Source organism: Canis lupus, chromosome 8 (assembly GCF_048164855.1).
Source record: "Canis lupus baileyi chromosome 8, mCanLup2.hap1, whole genome shotgun sequence".
Taxonomy (NCBI): Eukaryota; Metazoa; Chordata; class Mammalia; order Carnivora; family Canidae; genus Canis; species Canis lupus.
The window spans coordinates 49,563,132-49,583,839 of NC_132845.1; the positions used below are offsets into that span (position 1 = coordinate 49,563,132).

A 20,708-nucleotide genomic window follows, 5' to 3' on the forward strand; every position below is an offset into this window, starting at 1 on the left:
CTTCTCGGAAACGAAGCAAGCTAGAAGGCTATGAAGGCATGCCTTAAAAATTCTGAAAGAAAAGTATCTGTTGCTTAAAATTTTAACTGGGCTGAATGGGCCCTTACATATCAGGGAATCATCAAGTCTTCAGTTGAGATATGCAGGATCCCAATCTGTCTCATCTACAGCCTTACTTGAGAAGGTACTAGAAAAGGTGCTCCAGGTGTAAGAGGGTAAATCAAGGAAGAGGAAGACATGGAAACCCAGAAACAAGGAATCCACCAAGAGAGGGCTGAAGTCAAGTCCAAGCATGATAAGGAAGGTCCCAGATGTCGGCTACCTGTCATAGAGGGTAGCCAGGGCAGGTTGGAAGGCTCCAGTAGTAATCACCCTCGAGGACGAGGTATAAGTAGCATCGTCAACACATATCTAGACGTAGTAAAAGGAGATCAACATGTTTAAAAAGGAGAGTTTGGGGAAGAATTAGTGATTAAGTACATTCATTCATTCATCAACACATATTAACTGAGCAGCTACCATGTGCCGGGCAGATGCTGGACAGATGAGGACAGAGTCTGGCTCCTATGCAGCGTATGGGTCCTTGGGAATTTAGGGGTTCATGTAACACATGCAAACACTGCATTCTATATTCTACATTCAGCGTGGGTGTTATCCATCCCTCCCCAACCCCATCTCTTCACAACCCATCTTGTTCTACAAAAGGATTTAGGGAGGAAGCTTAAAGGGCTGCTCCCTTTACAACGAAAGCTCAATGTGGGTCCCAGCAGAGTGGCCTTACACCGTGGGATCGCGATCTTCATCAACAGGGTCACAAACTGGGCCTACGCCTTCCTCCACAAAAAACAAACTTCCACTTTATAGAGAAAAAGTTATTTTTCCCAAGCTTGCATTTCTCCCTTACCCCCATGATTTGTTTCATGGGAATTTATCATTAGTAAGTTTTCTGGAAAGTACGAGGTATTGCCAAAATGAACCCATATGTAGCAGCTGTTAATATTGACACTAAATTAAAAAAAATTGAAACAAAATAAAGTTGATCTTTTATGGATGGGTGTGCTCACCCTTGTCACTGTTACAACGTGTCAATGTTTTTTTTTTTTTTAAAGAAATCTTTTTTTTTTTTTTTAAAGATTTTATTTATTTACTCATGAGAGACAGAGAGAGGCAGAGACACAGGCAGAGGAAGAAACAGGCCCCACGCAGGGAGCCCGACGTGGGACTCGATCCCAGATCTCCAGGATCATGCCCTGGGCTGAAGGCGGCACTAAAACCGCTGAGCCACCAGGGCTGCCCATACTATTTCACAATGTGATTTTGTGTTATAGCCCAGAGCCTAGAGGGTAGACAATATATTAACACTGGGGATCCTCCTCCTCATCTAGTGTCACAACGCCCCGCAGTGGAGGGGTTGTCTAGGAAAGCAACAGGACCACAACACAAAAATATCCTTCACTGAGTCAACTGCTTAGGAAATCAGACCCCACTGAGGCATCCTTCTTCAGCCTGCACAACACTGCCCACCAACTCAGCAGCTCTCTCTTGCCGATTATTGGGGAGCAACACCCACCATCATCGTGATACACAGAACAAAGCAGCAGCTCTGCAAAACTGCAGATTTCTTTGAAGCTGCAGGGTGTCACGAAGTCAATGAGCTTGGAAAGGCCACCCCCCCCCCCAACACACACACACAAGTCAGATTAATTCACAACTAAATATCGCAGAATCATTACGAACAACAACACGACGGGGGTTTTATGAAGCACCCTCAAACACAAAAGAACACTTGGGAAGACTGGTGACCCTTCTAATAAGTTTGCAAAAATTATTTTCCTTAGCTCCTGCTGCAGGAATCAAACATGGTATGAAGAATGTTGTGTTATCTCATTTGATTCTGTCTGAAATAAAAGCAACAACAACAAAAAAATCCCTTAATTTTATACTCAATCTAAGAACTAGCATCTAGTTGCATTTATAACCAAACTCCTATTAAATGTAGATAAAATAGACTGACAATTTGCAATGTCATTTCCCCAGCCTAGACAAACCCTTTCCCCCACCCCCTTCCAGTGAAAATTTGGTCCCTGTTTTAAGTGATTTTTTTTTTTTCTGGAATCAGTTATTTTCAGACAATCAAAAATTCCTTCACTTCCAGATGTTCAGCTCAGTTATCACATGAAAGGCTACGTACCCAAGTGTAAATGGTGGTGATCTCTGGGTGACAAAATCGTGGGTGCTGATATGTTCTCCGTAGCTTAAATAAATGTTTTAATTTTTCTAGGATGAATATTAAATATTAAAGGTTTTTTTAAAGTCACACATGCGTATTTTAAGAGCACTGTGGCAGTGCTTACCTGTCACTCCCCCCTTCTCCTTTGCTAACAGAATTTCATTTTTCTGGTATTCAGAGAAAATGTGCTTGTGGGAGTTCCCTCGGCTCCAAGGGAAGAACCAGGAATAGTCTAAACCAATTATGAAGGTCTCAGTCCTCTTTGCCAATGAGTGGCTTAAAGGTTGGCATGTGACCAAAGGTTTAGTCAAGGAGACATAATTACAAACAGTCACTAATGTCCCAGTCCTCTTTGTAACCATCTAAACCAGAGTTTAGAGGTTGGCATGCGACCAAGTTTTAGCCAATGAGATGTAAGGGGATGTCTTCTGAGGAGTTTCTGGAAAAGGTTTTTCTCCCTGATAAAAAAGAGACAGAGGGAAAGAACCTAACTTTTTGCTTCCTTCGTGCTTTTGGATATTGTCGCACGAGGATGTGGTATCTGGAGCTATGGCTGCCATCCTGTGACCATGAGGAAGAAGCCAAGAAAATCCCCCCAAAAGTCTGTTTTTGAGCTGTTGAATTAACTAACCCATCAACCTGCACACTTCTTATTATGTGAAATAACAAACTCCTATGAAGTGGCTCCTAATTAGAGCCACTTTAAGTAGTTGCCATATGGTGTGTTATATTTTTGTACAACTTAAAAGCACCCCAAATGACATGAACACTCTAACTTGGTGATGTTTAGCTTCTTTAAAAAGGTGTGTGAACCATCCCTGCAAACTTTTCCATCAAGGCAGCACACAAAGTTTATTTATTTATTTAAACAAAGACACATCCCTAACTCCAGGAGCCATCCTTCACAACCTGAGATTCCATCTCCACAGCCCCTTCTGCAAGGCTCCATCTGCTCGCCTTTGAAGGTAATGGCTGCCCCATGTCTGCAGTTTAGGCCATACTGGTGGGGTTTGGCTAACTCTGTCAATAATCTGGGGGCACTTCTACTCAGCCCTTCTACCTTGGGGGTATCTCTTAGGCACACCTGGATCCCTACCCTCAGGGGATCTCCAGAACAGAGCTCTCAATTCCTGACTCAGCACACCCTCAGAGGTAGGGCCAGGTAGTTAATATAAATGAGTGCACCAAGCCAGGTAAGGACTGGGACACTGGGAAACTCATGCCCCTAGAAAAAGACACACACATTTTATGTATAATTTCCAAATTTTAAAAAGCTGATGACTTTTTAAGATACTTCAAGTACCTTAAAACTCTGTGTGGACCAAGCCAAACTTATCTCAACGCTGGATGCAGCCTACCAGCTGCTGGTTCACAACCTCAGGATTATTCACACCTCATAATCACATAATAATTATACACAGCTTTAGGACAGCCCAAGCCCTTTTCTGTTGCCCTCTCCCAATGTAAGGATGGGAGAACTCCTGTGTCTCAAGACCAGATCCATTTACAGGAAAGAAAATCCTCTTACTCTTCCTCAAAGGTCAATGACACTGGGATGGGTGCTGCCCTTTATACAATGCATCCAAAACACATGAGGAGAAATGCAAGGGCTCAACTGTTTTCAGGCAAAAGGATTCACTGAGGGAGGACCAAGGCTGTTGAACAGATAAAGCTCACAACTCAGAGGGACACGTGGGTGGCTCAGTGGTTGCGCGTCTGCCTTTGGCTCAGGGTGTGATCCCGGGGTCCTGGGATCAGGTGCCCCCAGAGCTGGGATTTAAACACAGGCACCCCTGTTTTAGAATCCAGGCTTTTAACTAAATCTAATATACTGCTGTTTTTTGTTCCATTTGAACTAGATTGTGGGGGAGAAAACTGATGAGAAAAATATTAAGTAACATAAGGACATCATTTTTATGAAGTTTAAGAACAGGCAAAACTGGTGGTGATGGAAGTCAGAATAGCCGTTACTTCTGGGGGGTATAGGGGAGGTATTGACTGGGAAGAGGTGTGAAGGAACTTTCTGGAAAGATTTCACATCTTGATCTGAGCAGTGGCATATGAAGACATACACCAAAATTAGTTTAAATCTGGACACTAAATTTGTGCACTTTACGTCCTCTACTGTATGTATATTTTCCCTCCATTAAAAGCTCATTAATAGGGGATCTCTGGGTGGCTCAGCAGTTTAGCACCGGCCTTCGGCACAGGGCATGATCCTGGAGTCCCAGGATCGAGTCCCACATCAGGCTCCCTGCATGGAGCCTGCATCTCCCTCTGCCTGTGTCTCTGTCTCTCTCTGTGTGTCTCTCATGAATAAATAAATAAAATCTTTAAAAAAAAAAAAAAGGAGCTCATTGATCACAGTAATAGTGATAATAATGCACAAACACGGAGGTAATAGGTGAAGATCTTCAGTCTGGACAAGCCTCCATGAGAATCTCCACCTGCTGCAAGAGGACCCTAACACTCCCTTTTTACAGCCGGAGAAACTGAAGCCAGAGAGGAGAAGACCTCTGGCAGCACCCGGGGGTGAGCCACAGCTGGCTGCAAGTGCGGAGCCGGCTGGCGGGCACCCCCCGCATTTGCCCAGGCCGTGTGCCCGCCCTCGCCCTCCCGGCCGTGCACCCAGACGTTCAGCTGCCTTTTTCCCTTTTTCAGTCACAAGGCTCCTGGGACCCACGCGGCCTGCCCGCCTCCGCACTCCGGGCGGGGACAGCAGGCCGGGGGCCCAGGCAATCCCGGGGTGGGGACAGAGGCCCTGCAGCGCCCGTGCAGCCCGCGCTCACCCTGCAGCATGCTCCGGTAGGCCGTGTCGGCGATGGCGTAGATGTGCGGCGGCATCTCGTGCCGCTTCTTGCCCTTGTACATCTCCACGATCTTCTCCGAGTAGATGGGCAGCTGCTTGTAGGGGTTGACCACCACGCAGAAGAGGCCGGAGTACGTCTGCCAAACAGAGAACCCAAGCTTACTTCCAGCACTAGGTAGGTGTGGGGGAGCCCAGCCACCCAGTCCTCGGGGGCCCCACGCAGCGACGCCCACCACCACCTGCATTTCATATCCACTGAGCACCTCTGGGTGCGTTTTCTCCCTGCAGCCTCACGGCGAAACTGCTAGATGCATTCACATTGCCATTCCAGAGATGGAGAAACTGAGGCTCAGAGTGCTAATGGGAAGGCCATGGCATCACTGACAGGCCGGGTATGGGTGAAGAGGAGCGAGGGCCAACAATTGGGTCTCTGGACACCCCCATGTTCTTTTTTTTTTTTTTTTTTTAAGATTTATTTATTCATGAGAGACACACAGAGAGAGGCAGAGGGAGAAGCAGGCTCCCTGTGGGGAGCCCGATGTGGGACTCGATCCCGTAACCCTGGGATCACACCCTGAGCCAAAGGCAGTTGCTCAACCACAGAGCCACCCAGGCGCCCTGAGCCCCTCTGTTCTATCTCACAGCTGCGTGCTTTCTGACAGTCGGGGTTCGGACCCCGGCCCCTCTCCTGCGTGCTGCTGCCCCTCACCGCCCAGAGCCTCTCGGGCTCGGGTAGCAGCTTCCACCTACTGAGTGCTTACTGTGTGCCAGGCACCGAGCTCTAAGCACTGCGTGGGCACCTATCTGTTCACCGAGTCTTCTTATCCACCCTGTGACAGTCCCTCTGCGATTTCCCTGCTGCCCACGTGGCAGATGAGAAAACAGGTTTGGTGAGGTTGTCACCAGGTCACACAGCTGGCAGGAAACTCAGAACCCCCCAGAGCTCACACATCCTGGACTGTTAACAAAGCACCCCCTGATCTGTAAAAAGAAGGGACTGGCACAGCTGTCCTTAGGAAGGAATGGTCCTGCCACGCACTACGGCACAGACGCACCCCGACATGGAAGCAGCCAGCCACAAAAGGTCGCATGGTTTAGGATTCCATTGCCAAGAAATGCCCAGGACAGGCCAATCACAGGGACCAGAACAGATCTGGTTTCCAGGGACTGAGGAGAGTGAGATGACCGCTAAGGTCTACGGAGTTTCCCTTTTGGGGTGATAAAAATGTACAGGCTAGAAAAGGCTGATAATCGTACAACACCGTGGTGGTGCTAACTGCCTCGGAAATGTATCCTTAAAACTGGCTAAAGTGGTGAGTTCTAGGTTATATGGATTTTACCATAATTAAAAAAAAAAAAAAAGTTGTCCTGCCCCCACCAAGTAAGTGCACAGGAGCATCTGGAAATAATCAGAAGAGGGAAAGGGGCGTGAAGGCCCTGAGCAACACCCCACCCCACCCCCATGCGTGTGCACACACGAGCGAGGCGCTATCATTGGTATCGCTGTCCTCTCCTAGACATCAGATTTTCCCCTGGGCTGAGGTCACAGCTCAGTGGACAGGCTCCATCCTGTCCGACAGGAACTGTTTTTTTTCCCCAAAAGACACAATCAGGGCTGCCGGAGGCTCTCCTAGCCGTGAAGCAGGCCCTCCCTCCAATTCCCCCTAGAAGGGGCCAGAGGAGGAGCAGATGGCCCATCTCGGGGGGACACGCAGGCCAAAGCACACACCAGAGAGGGTGGGCAGCCTGACCAAGGTCACAAAGCGAGACCCTGGCAGCCACGCCCAGCTCGGCCTGCTCCCAGGCCTGAGCACTGCCCAGGAGGCTGTCCGACTTCTGCTCGTCCTATAGACAGAAGAACAAGGCATCATTAATTCACTCACTCCCTCATTCATTCAGCGTGTATATCCTCAACACCGTGCCGCAAGGCTCTGCAGAGGGAGGCAGAGGCCAGGTTTAAAGATGACAAAAAAACACAAGGTCCTGCCCTCAGAGGGATTTCAGCCAACGGCTGCAGGTGATGGGAGGAGGAGGGTCCCTCCAGGGCTCGGCCTGCTAGGGGACAATGGTATGTGATGGCCCTGGGTGGCAGGGGGACAGTAGTCTTCAAAAGGTACAGGATTGGTGGGGGAAGGAGGGCATAATCTCTCTGGTTCTCACCATTCGCCTACAAAGGCAGGAGTGAGGTCAACATAGGGCCTGTCTAAACGTCATCAGCCACTTACTGAGCACCTACTATATACTGGGTCTGTGCTAGATGCTGGAGATAAATACATCAGTGGTAGCCCCTGCCCTCAAAGAACCCACAGATCAGAGAAGGGATGAGGACATTTAAAAATAATGTCAAAAGAACAAGGACAGAGCCCAGGGAAATGGGGGAGGAAGGGAGAGCGGGCCCTAATCCACATTGGGGGGCGGTCAGGGAAACTTCCAGTTGGGTGGGGGTGCTCCCTGCCCCTAATCTTCACGGACAGGAAGGTGCTTGGGAGGTAGCAAAGGCATGGAAGGCAGCAGGGCAAGGGGCACATGGGTGAGCTGCAGGCAGTTTGGTGTTTCTGGATCATGAAGACGAGCGAGCGAGGGTGAAGGGTGAGGCTCCTGCAGAGGGAGGCAGAGGCCAGGACCTGCACTGGGCCTGACTGGTCCGCTGTGGGCCCCTCCCTCATCGGATCATCCAGCCCCCTCCCGCCATCCCATTAACACCAGTGCAAGTGCCCTGGGGGCGGGAGCACCCTCTTCCTCCTCTTCGGGCCTGCATACAGTAGGTGCTCACTAAATGCTTGCTCCATAAGTGCCTGAGGGGTAGGTTAATTACTAAAGCTTCCCTGGAGCAGGGGCCGCAAAGCCCTCATCTCTGTGACCTGGGGCTTCGCCCCGGGCCGGCACACAGCAGGTGCTCAGCAGATGTTTGCTGCGCTGGTGGCAATGCTGTCCTAGGGCAGGGGCTCCACTGTCCGGTTCATCTGTGCCCTGGTCCCTGGCCCGGGGCCTCCCACGGAGTAAGTGCCTGATCAACCGATCAACCGATCAACCGTCAGCCGTCTGGATGAAGGTCAACCCACTCCCACCTCTCCCGTGGGTCTTAACTCCACCTCCAGATCTTTCTGGGCCATGCCCACTGCCAACCGCCACACCCTTGTTAGAACGTGGGGGTCATTTATGGCCCAAACTACCCTCTCACCAAGCCTTTGGCCTGGAGGCAGTAAAGGGCTGTGGTTAAGGGTACAGAATCGGGTACTGAGGACTTGGTTTGAAACTCATCCTGCTACTTCCTGGCTGTGTGACCCTGGGCAAGTCTCTTGACCTCTCTGAGCCTGTTTTTCTCAACTGCAACACGAAGGTGTGTCGTAAGAGATCCTTTACAGGCTTGCTGTGAGATAATGCAGGCGAAGCACTTAACAGAGGGCCCAGTAGATAGCAGGTGCTCAATAAATGTTAGTGACCATACCACGCTCCCTCTATTTCATGATGACAAAAACCTTGCCACCTTGGAACCTTTGCATGACCTGGAATGGGTCCCCCCTCAGCCTCCCCAGAGCCATTTCCATCTCCCCTTTCAGGGCTCATCCTAAATGTCACCTCCTGGGCCGCAAGCTGCGCACCACAGTATCTCCAGCCCAGCATGGGGCCGGGCACAAGGCAGACACTCAGTAAGTACTTGCTGAATACAACAAACAGAAGGAAGGAGGAATGTGTGGCTCTCCCAATCCCATCACCAGCTTCTGAGGAAGGAGCGCTTTCCTCCTGTTGGCCTAGGACAGCTCCTGGGGCTGAGCCCCCAGCGAGCACTTAATCCGAGCTTTCAGGAGAATCTGAATCTCTGTTCAGTTTGGCAAATCTTTCCAGGGCACAAGGACCCAAGTCAGGAAGGGCTGGGCAGGCAGCAGCACGCCCCACGCAGGGTGGCCGTCCTTCAGAATCTGGAGCCTTGAGCTCTGTCGTTTAACCCCGGTTGACCTCAGCAGACCCAGCCCCCCTGCAGTTGGTGATGTCTCTGCCTCCCTGTGCCCCATAAGCTCCTCTCCAGCTGGTCCAGTTCAGAGCTCTCAATAGCCCCCGCCTCCTGTGTCCCAGCCAGGATCCCAGGGTCCCCATGCCACCAGTGGGCCCTAGCCACAGGCCCAGGCTTTCCCTCTTGTGACCGTATTAGGAAGTGACTCCAGTTTTTCCCTGACACTTTATATGGTCAGCCAGAGAGCCCTGGGCAGGAGACTGCTCCCTCGGCTGCCTCCTCCGGCAGAAATGAGAATCAGTGGTTGGGGAAGGTGGAAGGCACACAGGGTTTCAGCAGCGCGGCCCAGGGCAGAGCCTTAACTTTGCCCCTAATTACCTGTGGGATTCATGTGAGTGGCTGAACACCTGAGCCTCTTCTTCCCCACGTATGAAACGATGGAGAGGAGCACCCGGGGGGGCTCAGCTGGCTAAGCGTCCACCTTTGGCTCAGGTCATGATCTCAGGGTCCTGGGATCGAGCCCCACATCGGGCTCTACCCTCAGTAGGGGGGAGTCTGCTTCTCCCTCTGATCATCTCCCTGCTTGTGTTCTCTTTCTCTCCCTCCGTCTCTCTTTTGGATAAATAAAATCAGTTGGAACATTGTAGATTAATTGTTGGAACAATGTAGGGAAGGGAAGTCCATAAGCCGGATCCGTAACTTCGGGATAAGAATAAAATAAAATAAAATAAAATCTTTTTTAAAAAATGATGGGGAGATGTACATTCTTTACCAGGTTATAGTGCAACGTCATGGCGTTCAGGACATCTTTCGCAAAGACAGTCCAGGAAGAATGCAATTTACTGCAGCTTTGATATTTAAGGGAAAGAAAGACTATAAACAACCTAAATATCCATCAGTGGGGGACCAGCTTAAAAATTATGGCATGCTACCATTAAAAAGAGTACATTTATATGAATACAAATAAATATACATATATTTGCCTGTGAAATATCAGCCACCATGAAATATTTCTGGAAGCCTATGTAAGAAAGGTCCTCACAGTTTCTCTATGGAAGGGAATGGAATGGGGATGAGGGATGCCTGGGTGGCTCAGTGGTTGAGTGTCTGCTTTTGACTCAGGGTGTGATCCCAGAGTCCTGGGATCGAGTCCCACATCAGGCTCCCTGCAGGGAGCCTGCTTCTCCCTCTGCCTGTGTCTCTGCCTCTCTCTCGGCGTCTCTCATGAATAAATTAAAAAAAAAAAAAAGAATAGGGATGAAAGGAAAAAATTGGAGTATCCTGACATACTATTTAATATTTGCATGTATTACCCATTCAAAACAACATTTTCAATCTGACTAGATAGTTAACAACAAACACAAGAAAAAGCCACAAGACAAGATACATGCTTCTTATTTTTAAATATTCTCTTGTGGTCTGTGCATGGATAGCCTTGTGTTAGTGGAAAGCTTCTTTGAAGCAATAACAATTCAAGAGGTCTAGACACTGAGCTCATGGAGCTCAATAATGGGAAGCTTCCAGCTGTGTTTTCTTTCTACCTTCTGAGACCTGGTACACTTGTAGATCTTATTTCCATCCTCCAGGACCCTTGAGGACTCAGGAGGCCTCTGCTCACAGCCTGCTCTCAGCATCCCCGGGCAGATACTCCTTCAAGTCATTGGGCCAAGTGTCTAAGATGAAAACATTGTCACCTGCTCGATTTTGGAAGGAAGGCCTCTCCTTACCTCCTGGTCTTCCCAGAATAGTGCAATCAGAACCAGGAAAATATCCTTTGGGGTTCTTGGGTGGGGAATTTGGGCTTGGAAACCCAATGGATAGGGAAGTCCATCTACATTTGCTCTGGATCATGTTCCCAACCCCAAGCCGTTGGCATAGGGGTAGGAAGTCCCCCTGTTTACAGAGATCAAGCAGCTTGGAGATGAGTGCACTTAACCGGTATGAAGAAAAAGTAGGTGTAGTGATCAACAATGAAAAAACTCAGCCCCGGGAAGGGGACTCTCCCTGGAAGACAGCAGGGAGCAGTGAGGCCTATGGAAAAACAGTGCCCACACCCCACCTAACATGGCAGTCACCTAGCAACCTGGGCCCAGGGGTATCAGATCCTCTGCTTTTTCAAGCAATGCCAGAAACTGAGATTTTCTTTCTTTTCTTTTTTTTTTTGGGGGGGGGGGGGTAAGGTGGATAGGAAAAGGAGATATACCAAATTAGCTCAATTATTTTAAAAAAATCACTCACTCTGCACCAACAACTTGCAACCTAGTAGCTGCCCAAGAAATCATAATTAAAAAGTTGGACTTCTTCCTTCTGTGCACTTAACGGTTGTCCAGCTCCAAGCTAATGGCACCCATGGCATCATCCCCACCTGCCCTAGCCCACACCCATCTCCTCCTGCTCAAGCTTTCAGCTACCCTCACACCCTTTACCATCCACAGGTAGTGTCAATCACTCCAGCCCCGGAGGCAGAAAGCCTTGCCTGGATCCCAGCTCTGCTCACTTCCAGAAATAGGACCAAGAGCAGCTGAGCTCAGAGCCCTGGTCTCTGAAATGGGGTAATAGCCTCACTGGCAGGATTAAATGAGTAGTGGTTCAAAGCACTGGTCCCAGAGCCAGCCTTCCTGGGTTCAAGATCCAGCTGTTTCTCATCACGTTATACAAGTTTTCTAAGGCCTAGTTGTTTTTTTTTTTTTTTAAGATTTTATTTATTTATTCATGGGGTGGGGGCACGAGCAGAGCAGGGAGCCTGATGCTGGACTCGATCCCAGGACACTGGGATCACGACCTGAACTGAAGACAGATGCTTAGCCTCTGAGCCACCCAGGCGCCCCTCTAAGCCCCAATTTATCTGCAACAATGAGACTAAAAAAGCAGGGCAGAGTCTGAACCGGGTTCCTTCCCAGGCAAGTCATGGCAGCTCTCTGCCTCAAACAGGTCAAGGGCAGGGTGGGAGGTCTGCACCGCTCTCCCCAGTGGTGTAAAAGGACAAAACGGGTTGGGAAGGACTCGGGACAGTACCCACCACAGGCAAGGAACACACTTTATTGAGCTTCCTCTGCCTGAAACCCTTGCCTGTCCCTCAACAGAAAGGACAGAGCCAATGGCTGAGCGGTCCTACTGAGCTCCTGGCAGAGAGCATCCAGCGTCCAGAAGGGCAGGTGAGTGCGGACGAGGGCTCACATGCTTGTGTCATGTGTGTACCATGAACAAGTAAGGTAAGAGCCTGCATCTCAGGGGTCAGACACAAGACCCCATGGCTTCCACAGACTCTTCTAGAACCAAGAAGACAAGAAGACTCTTCTAGAACCAAGAAGACAAGGGTCTTCATTCAAGGTGCACTTTGCAGAACAGAGGAGAATGTTCTCTTCATTAGCTGGGCCAAGTCAGGCTCCCTGGCTGCCTCAGCATCACCTGCCACCCACCGACTCCCAAGGGCCACACCTCCTGCTGTCATGTGTATGCTTTCCCTCCCCCACCTCCCCTTTATTTCCTCCATCAAGGACAACGGTTCTATTTAAGTGACTAACCTGACCATAAAGAAAGGAGATAGGAGGAGGCACCTGGTCACAAGGCTGAGAGGCTTTTCATCTAATCTGTCCAGAGAAGCATAGCAGGAATTTAGCGCTTTGATTCATTTTTTTTTAATCTGCTGTCAGATTAGATATTTTGGGTCTCGGGACCTTCATAAGCCCTTTATTATTTTTTTTTCTGATTTCTATTTTGGGATCAAATGCTACGTCAGAGGACAGCAGGTGAGATTTATACACGGGCCTGTCCTTGACCTCGCCGAGGGAGAGAACATATCTTAGATGGGAGGCCTAGAAGAGCTCCGTTCCACCTCTCACTGCCCTCATCCCCCCGCCCCCCCCCCGCCTACCCCCCAGCTCCTGGCAGGCTGGCCTTGGAAATGCCCACCCTGTACCAACAGCTCCAAGTCCATAGTATTTCCATACAAGGAGTGGCTCGGATAAAGGGGACCTTGGCTGCTTAGTTAGGGAAGTTTAGGATAGGCTTCAGCATGCTGAGATCAGCTTGCTCACCTGTTAAATGGGACACATACGCTTGTTCCATGGATGTTGTATTGATTAAAGGGGTCAAGGCACACAACAGGGGTTAGAGGAGGGATTTGATAATTACAGGTCGCTCCTCTGTTCCCTCTGGGTTCTTACAAAAAAATAAAAGCCACTGTTAGCCACTCTGAGCTATCCATATGAAGAATGGATAGCCAGTTATGGCACATCCGCAGGACAGATTACATAGCCCCTCAGATGGTAGTATTTGGGGGGTAATAGCAGAAATGTGGGGATGCTCAGCATTGACTCATACACGGAAAAAAAGTGAGCCGCCAGCCTATGTGTGCAGGCTTGTGTATATGTAAACATGTACCGTTCACACGAGCAAAGAGCTCACGAATGCACCATTTCATCAGCTGCCTCTGGGGGAGGACTGAGTTTTTGTGTTTTTGCTGTGCTTCTCTGAATTTACCAACTCTCCTGTAGTAAATGTGACTTCTTTTCCTAACTAGGAAAAAAAGAAAATCCACAGATCCTTTTTCTAGAGGACGATTTTTTTTTAAAGGGTAAATTTCACGCAGCTACGTGACAAGGGCAGGGCCAGAGGACGTAATGATGGAAGGGAATGTTCTCACAAGTTTGCACAGGGTCCAGGAAAAGGGACCATAACAGTGACATAGCCAGTAGGAACACCTAGCATTCTGAGAGCTGGCAGTGTCCCCAGACCCATGCCAACTAACCCACTCACGAGGTCGGTACTAATCTTGTGCTCATGTCACAGAGAGGGAAATGAAATTTCCGAGAAACCAGGTAATTCGCCCAAGGGATCAGTGTGCCCTTTGTGAGAAGCACACAGACAAAAGCTAAATGGAAGGACACCCCTGCTCCCAGCAACTTGACACCGGGGGGCCACCTATGTCCTTCTTGCTCTGGGGAGTTGGTCCAAACCCACAAGGAACAGGTGCACCCCCCGTGTCACATCGTCCCCCATCAGAACTTCCTGTGGGGATGACAGTGTTCCATCCCGTGCTACCCAATACAGCAGCCTCTAGCCTCTAGTGGCTCTTGAGCACTTGACATTGGCCAGTGCAACTGAAGAAATGAATTCTGATTTCTAATTGACTTGCATCTAAATTTAGTTAGCCACACGTGCCCAGTGGCTACCCTAGTGGACAACGCAGCTCTTGGCTGCTCTGATCTACATCGTTGACCCCAAGGAGCCCCGGCTCCAATCTAGGAATTCCCACTTGTGATGGGGAAGGCCTCCAGGTCTCCTCCCACCTGGCTGCCCAGATGCTCCAGCCTTCCCAAGAGGTTATGAGCTCCCCCTCATCTCCAAGATGAAGGAAGAACAGGAAGTATTTCAGTGAAACCTGTTGAGCATTGGCCACGCACCCTGGCCTCCGCATTGGCGACCACATAGCATCTTTGCGCCTCCTTTATATGGGGAGGGTGGTTATTCCCACTTCACCAGTAGGAAAACTGAAGCTTCAGTAAGTGAGAGAATTTGTTCGAGGTCACCGAACTCGGTGGGGCAGGACAGGTGTGAACCCAAGTCTGAATGAATTCTAGCTCTCCATGCGGCCTCCCTCGGGTCAAACTCTCCTCCTCCCAACCTGTACCCCAAACACATCTCTCTAAAGCTCTTCCTCCCTTAGAGGTGCGGGAGGCCCGGGAAGAAGTGACTGGCTGTCCCCAGATACTCACGTAGATGAGTCCCGAGAAGTATCTCTCCCTCAGATTGTGTAGCACAGAGGCTTCATTAAGGCACGTCAGCTCCGCCATGTCCTCCACCTTGGAGAACTTGGGTGGGTTCATCTTCTGGATGTCATCTTTGCCAACCGTGACCTTCTTGCCATTCTCCACCAACTCGACAATCACCTCATCCCCTTTCTCCTCCTTGATGCTGGCTGCCTCGAAGCCTTGCTTTTCTGAAGGGACCCAAACCAGCTTCTTGGCAGCCCAGTCAGCCTGGGCGACTGGGCTGTTGACGAAGTTTTTGTCCACAAAGAGAAACTTCTCATCATCACTGAGCTGGCCTTTCTGTGCCATGGTGCCTGGTTGGTCCCCTGTGGAATGAAGGAAAGGACAGCATCAGACTCCGGCCAGAATTGAGCCCTAAAGACAGAGGAATCTGTCACCTCGCATGCCTAGGAACACAGTCTGCAGAGACATTCCACAAAGTATGAAGATGTGCCCTACAGTATTGTTTATATGGTCAAAGAATGGAAACAACCCAGAGCCCCTCAGAAGAACATCTTCATCATTGCCTATAGTCCATCATCATGGCGCTGGACACATCAACCACAATATTTTCTTTTTCTTCTTTTAAGGTTGATTTATTTATTCATTAGAGACACAGAGAGAGGGATCCCTGGGTGGCACAGCGGTTTGGCGCCTGCCTTTGGCCCAGGGCGCAATCCTGGAGACCTGGGATCGAATCCCACATCGGGCTCCCGGTGCGTGGAGCCTGCTTCTCCCTCTGCCTGTGTCTCTGCCTCTCTCTCTCTCTCTCTCTCTGTGACTATCATAAATTAAAAAAAAAAAAAGAGACACAGAGAGAGAGGCAGAGACACAGGCAGAGGGAGAAGCAGGTTCCCTGCAGGGAGCCCGATGTAGGACTTGATCCCAGGACCCGGGATCATGACCTTAGCCCAAGGCAGATGCCCAACCGCCGAGCCACCCAGGTGTCCCAAGATATTTTCATACAACAAAATACTATTCAGGGGTTGGTATGGTCTATTTATAGGCTGAAATATTATTCAGCCTGAGAAAAGGAAGAAAGTACTGATTGATACACGCTGCAACACAGAGGAATCTCAACAAAATTACATCAAGTGAAAGAATCCGGTCACAAAGGGCCACACTCTGTGTGATCCCATTTATATAAAATATCCAGAACATGCAGATCCATAAAGATTGAAGTAGATTAGTGGTTGTCAGGGGCTGGGAGAGTGACAGCTCATGGGTATAGGGCTTCTTTTGGGGGGAAATGGAAATATTTTAGAATTTATTATAGCTGTGGATACACAGCTTTGTGAAAATGCTAAAGGCCATTGAATCATACCATTTATTTATTTATTTATTTAAATTTTTTTAAAGATTCTATTTATTTATTCATGAGAGAGAGAGAGAGAGAGAGAGAGAGAGACAGGCAGAGGGAGAAGCAGGCTCCATGCAGGAAGCCCGACGTGGGACTGGATCCCAGGTCTCCAGGATCAGGGCCTGGGCTGAAGGCGGCGCTAAACCGCTGAGCCACCCAGGCTGCCCCTGAGCCACCCGGGCTGCCCCGAATTGTACCATTTAGATGAGTGTATAGCTTGTGAATTATAGGTCAACAAGGCTTTTTAAAAAATAAAAGGGAGAATGGAAACAGTAGGTATAATATCCCACTTTTATTTTAAAATATATAGAATAATATGGGCAAAAAAATGTGGAGAAATACCCACTTTTGAGTATACTTAGGAGGGGATTTTTACCTACTTTTTTTTTTTTTAAGAGAAAAAAAGAGAGAGCATGAGTGGGGGCAGAGGGAGACAGGGAAAGAGAATTTCAAGCAGACTCCCTGTTAACGCAGAGCCTGACACGGGGCTCCATCTCATGACCCAAAGATCATGACCCCAGCCAAAATCAAGAGCCAGATGCTTAACCGAGCCACCCAGGCACCCCAGAGGGATTTTTAACTTTCTATCATTTTTTCCCAATTTCTTTTATAATAGAAGATTATTCCATCGTATATGTATAACACATTGTGCTTATCCCTTCTTTTGTTGATGGGCACCTGAGTTGCATCCATGTTTCAACTATTGTGAAAAATGCTACTGTGAACATGGATATACTTTTGATGATCTCTTTTTATCACATTTGTAGTTTTGTAATTTTAAATTTACGATCAACAAAAAAATATTTTTTTTTCCCCAAAGACCTTCAAAAAACCCATACGCATGAGGAAAATGATGCTCAGCCTCACTAGTAAATGAATTAAAGAAAGGAGCTGTTGATTTTCCCCAATCAGCTTGGCTGAGGTGAAAGTTACTGGTAATATCCAGTGTTGTCAAGGGTTGTAGGGTCTGGGCCTCTGCACACACCACACTTCTGGATGGAAAAACCTTAAAATCTATACAAACTCTTTGATCTGAAATTGCATTTTTCTTTCTTTCTTTCTTTCTTTCTTTCTTTCTTTCTTTCTTTCTTTCTTTCTTTCTTTCTGTCATTTGAGAGAGAAAGCACAAGTAGGGGGAGGGGCAGAGGGAGCAGGGAGCCTAATGATGCAGGGCTCAATCCCAGGACCCCAGGATCAGGACCTGAGCTGAAGGCAGATGCTTAACCCACTGAGCCACCCAGGTGCCCCCAGTGATGTCTTCTTAACTGGGACATCCATGCATCACGGGTAATTCCCCTGAAAATGCAGTGTGGACTTCCTCTTATGCCAAAATTCCTTTTCTTTTAATATATTTATTAAAGGGTCATTTACATGCCATAAAATTCTCTCATTTGCAAATGTACAATTCAATGACTTTTAGCAAATTTTCAGAGTTGTGCACCTATCACTACAATAAAATTTGGAACGTTCCCATCACCCCAAAAAGGGTTCCCTTGTGCCAGGCTGCCATCACTCCATCCCCAACTGCTGGCACCAACTAATCTACTCTCTCTATATATTTGTCTTTTGTAGACATTTCATACGAAGGGAATCATACAAGATGTGACCATTGATCATACAAAGATGTGTATGATGTATTTCTAAATTAAAATTATACCTAAATAGCATCCTCAGGAAGAAAAAACAGATCTCAAAAGCATTAGGCAAAGCCAAAGAAGCCAGACCCAAAAGGCTCTATTACCTCACTGATACACAAATCTAGAAGAGGCAAAACCATCATGGGAGGAAGCAAAGTATAGTCAGCTGCCAGAGGCAGGGAGAGGAACTGACTGCCAAGAGGCACAAAGGAACTTTCAGGGGGATGAAAATGTTCTATATTCTGATTATGGTGGTTACACAACTGTATACATTCATCAAAACTCACTGGCTAGACCCTTAAAAGCCAGTGAATTTAAAAAAATAGTGAGTTTTCCTGAATATAGATTATATCTCAATAAGGCTTATTGAAATATTTGTAAGAGAATCTGTCTTGTGATTTGGTACATATGTATATACATTTTTAAAACTCTAAAAGACTGGGGCGCCTGCCTGGCTCAATCAGTGGAGCATGTGACTCTTGATTTCAGGGTTTGAGTTGGGTGTAGAGATTACTTTAAAAAAAACTCTATGACACTATAAAATATTAAACTATGGTTCTCTGGTCCAATGTAGGAGAATTTGAACATCAGTAAGAAAAATAACTATAGGGATGGAAAGCAAAGTATGTTTAAATCCACGAAGCATGACGATTAACATAAATTTCAAAGGTCATCCATGTAAGACAGGCAATCAAGACATTATTTTGGGGACGCCTGGGTGGCTCAGTGGTTGAACGCCCGCCTTCAGTCCAGGGCGTGATCCTGGAGTCCCGAGATCGAGTCCCACATCGGGCTCCCTGCAAGGAGCCTGTTTCTCCCTCTGCCTGTGTCTCTGCCTCTCTGTGTCTCTCAAGTAAATAAATAAAAGTTTTAAAAAAACATTATTTTGAAAACTGGTAATGAGGAGGGGAGGGGAAGCGAAATATTGATTCTGTCTTCCTGATACAAATTGTTCCTCTAGGTCACTAAATAATTTTCAGAAAGAGAAGTCTTTATGTAAAATTTCAAGTCATTCAACGTCCCCTCAACAGGAGGAGCCCATCTGAGACAGTCTTCTTCCTATTGTCTAGGTGTGTGTCCGCAAGGAGGGTGCTGAGACACCAGGCTCTTTATCAGTCTGTCTGGTGGCCCATTCCCGACCATATCATACCCTTGCCCTATAACACGTGCTGTCAGCTGGCTCCTCCCACCTTCCCCATCTTTCCTCCCCAACCCACTGCTGTGGGTTGCACTCTGTGCCCTCCACCCCCCAGGAACTAAGGCGCAGGGTGAGTTAGGAGGGGTGGCCACCAGGACATACTGTGTGGCTGCCACCCCTACTTCAGCAGAGAATTCACAACTCCTCTGAATTCACCAAGATGACACCCACGCGGGGACCCCAAATCCCATGGAGATGGAGTACCCCCATATCCCATGAAAGGGCAGCCAACTCCTGAGATGCAGATGCGGCCACTTTTCTCTTTCCGGGGTGAAAATAACAGTAAGAAAAAACAGAAACTGATATGCTCAGAGGGGGTGGTTAATTCTTCTAAAAGTCCTGATCTAGTAGCTCATTTTTGTTTTTAAGAGTTATTTATTTATTTCAGAGAGAGAGAGAGAGCACACAAGCAGAGGGAGGGGCAGAGGGAGAGGGAGAGTCTCAAGCAGCCTCCAACTCCTTGCTGAGCTCAGAGCTCCATGCAGGGCTCGATCTCACCACCCCGAGATCACCACCCCGAGATCACCACCTGAGTAGACATCAAGAGTTGGCCACTGGGGCACCTGGGTGGCTCAGGGGTTGAGCATCTGCCTTCGGCTCAGGGTGTGATCCCAGGGTCCTGGGATCATGTCCTGCACTGGGCTCCCCACAGGGAACCTGCTTCTCCCTCTGCCTGTGTCTCTGCCTCTCTCTCCGTTTGTCATGAATCAATAAATAAAATCTTAAAGAAAAAGAATTAGTCACTTAACCAACTGAGCCATCCAGGCACCCCTGTAATAGTTCATTTTTAAGAAGGTGGAGAGGGATCCCTGGGTGGCGCAGCGGTTTGGCGCCTGCCTTTGGCCCAGGGCGCGATCCTGGTAGACCCGGGATCGAATCCCACGTCGGGCTCCCGGTGCATGGAGCCTGCTTCTTCCTCTGCCTGTGTCTCTGCGCCTCTCTCTCTCTCTCTCTCTCTCTCTCTCTGTGACTATCATAAATAAATAAAAATTAAAAAAAAAGAAGGTGGAGAAATGAGCAACTTATTCCCTAAATCTGAGTAATTACTTCGTCACTCCAAGAAGTGAAATAAGAAGTGCATACAAACTTAAGTTTAACAATCACATTTCCTGGAGATCCCTGGGTGGCTCAGTGGTTTAGCACCTGCCTTCAGCCCAGGGTGTGATCCTAGAGACCCCGGATCGAGGCCCACATCAGGCTCCCTGCATGGAGCCTGCTTCTCTCTCTGCCTCTCTCTCTCTCTCTCTCTCTCTCTCTCTCTCTCTGTGTGTGTGTGTGTGTCTCGTGAATAAATAAAATCTTTGAAAAAAAATCACATTTCCTGCATTTTTAAACTCTTGCAGGTTTTTCATGGGACGTTACCCCAGGAGCATCCCTCCTGCAACCTCATTTTTAACTGTTGTTAGAGAACACTCCCGCTACTTGGGACAATGTCACTTAACAAATGTAGAAGAAACGACAAAACTAGAAATGTAGCAATTTGGGAACTCCTAATAAAATAACGGGCCCTGACGATGACCATCTGTAGCTGCTAAAATCATCAGACCAGAGGCTGCACACGTCTCCGTGCACCAGCCTCCCCTGGGGGCTTGTGAAATCCCAGACGGCTGGGCCCTCCCCCCAGAGCTTCTGAATCAGCAGGGCTGGGAGGAGCCCCAGGATCTGCACGTTTAACAAGTTCCCCTGGGTGATGCTGAGGATGCGGGTCTGAGTCCAAGCGGTCAGACCCACGGTGTTAGATGAAAAGCAGATGCAGAGCTTTATCATCG

The 20,708-nt window shown here is 48.3% G+C and overlaps 1 protein-coding gene across 4 annotated transcripts in view; it reads right to left on the bottom strand.

The window, feature by feature from the left end:
* The window catches only part of MYH11 (myosin heavy chain 11), a 115,286-nt gene that overhangs the window by 83,100 nt on the left and 11,478 nt on the right, over positions 1 to 20,708 (bottom strand). For all 4 annotated transcript variants that reach the window (XM_072835895.1, XM_072835897.1, XM_072835894.1 and 1 more), the window contains exons 2-3: positions 14,709 to 15,070; positions 5,020 to 5,176 (exon numbers count right to left, since the gene is read on the bottom strand). In XM_072835895.1, coding sequence (XP_072691996.1) covers positions 5,020 to 5,176; positions 14,709 to 15,053 — 502 coding nt within the window. In that variant the 5' untranslated portion in view covers positions 15,054 to 15,070. The remainder of the gene's footprint in view (positions 1 to 5,019; positions 5,177 to 14,708; positions 15,071 to 20,708) is intronic.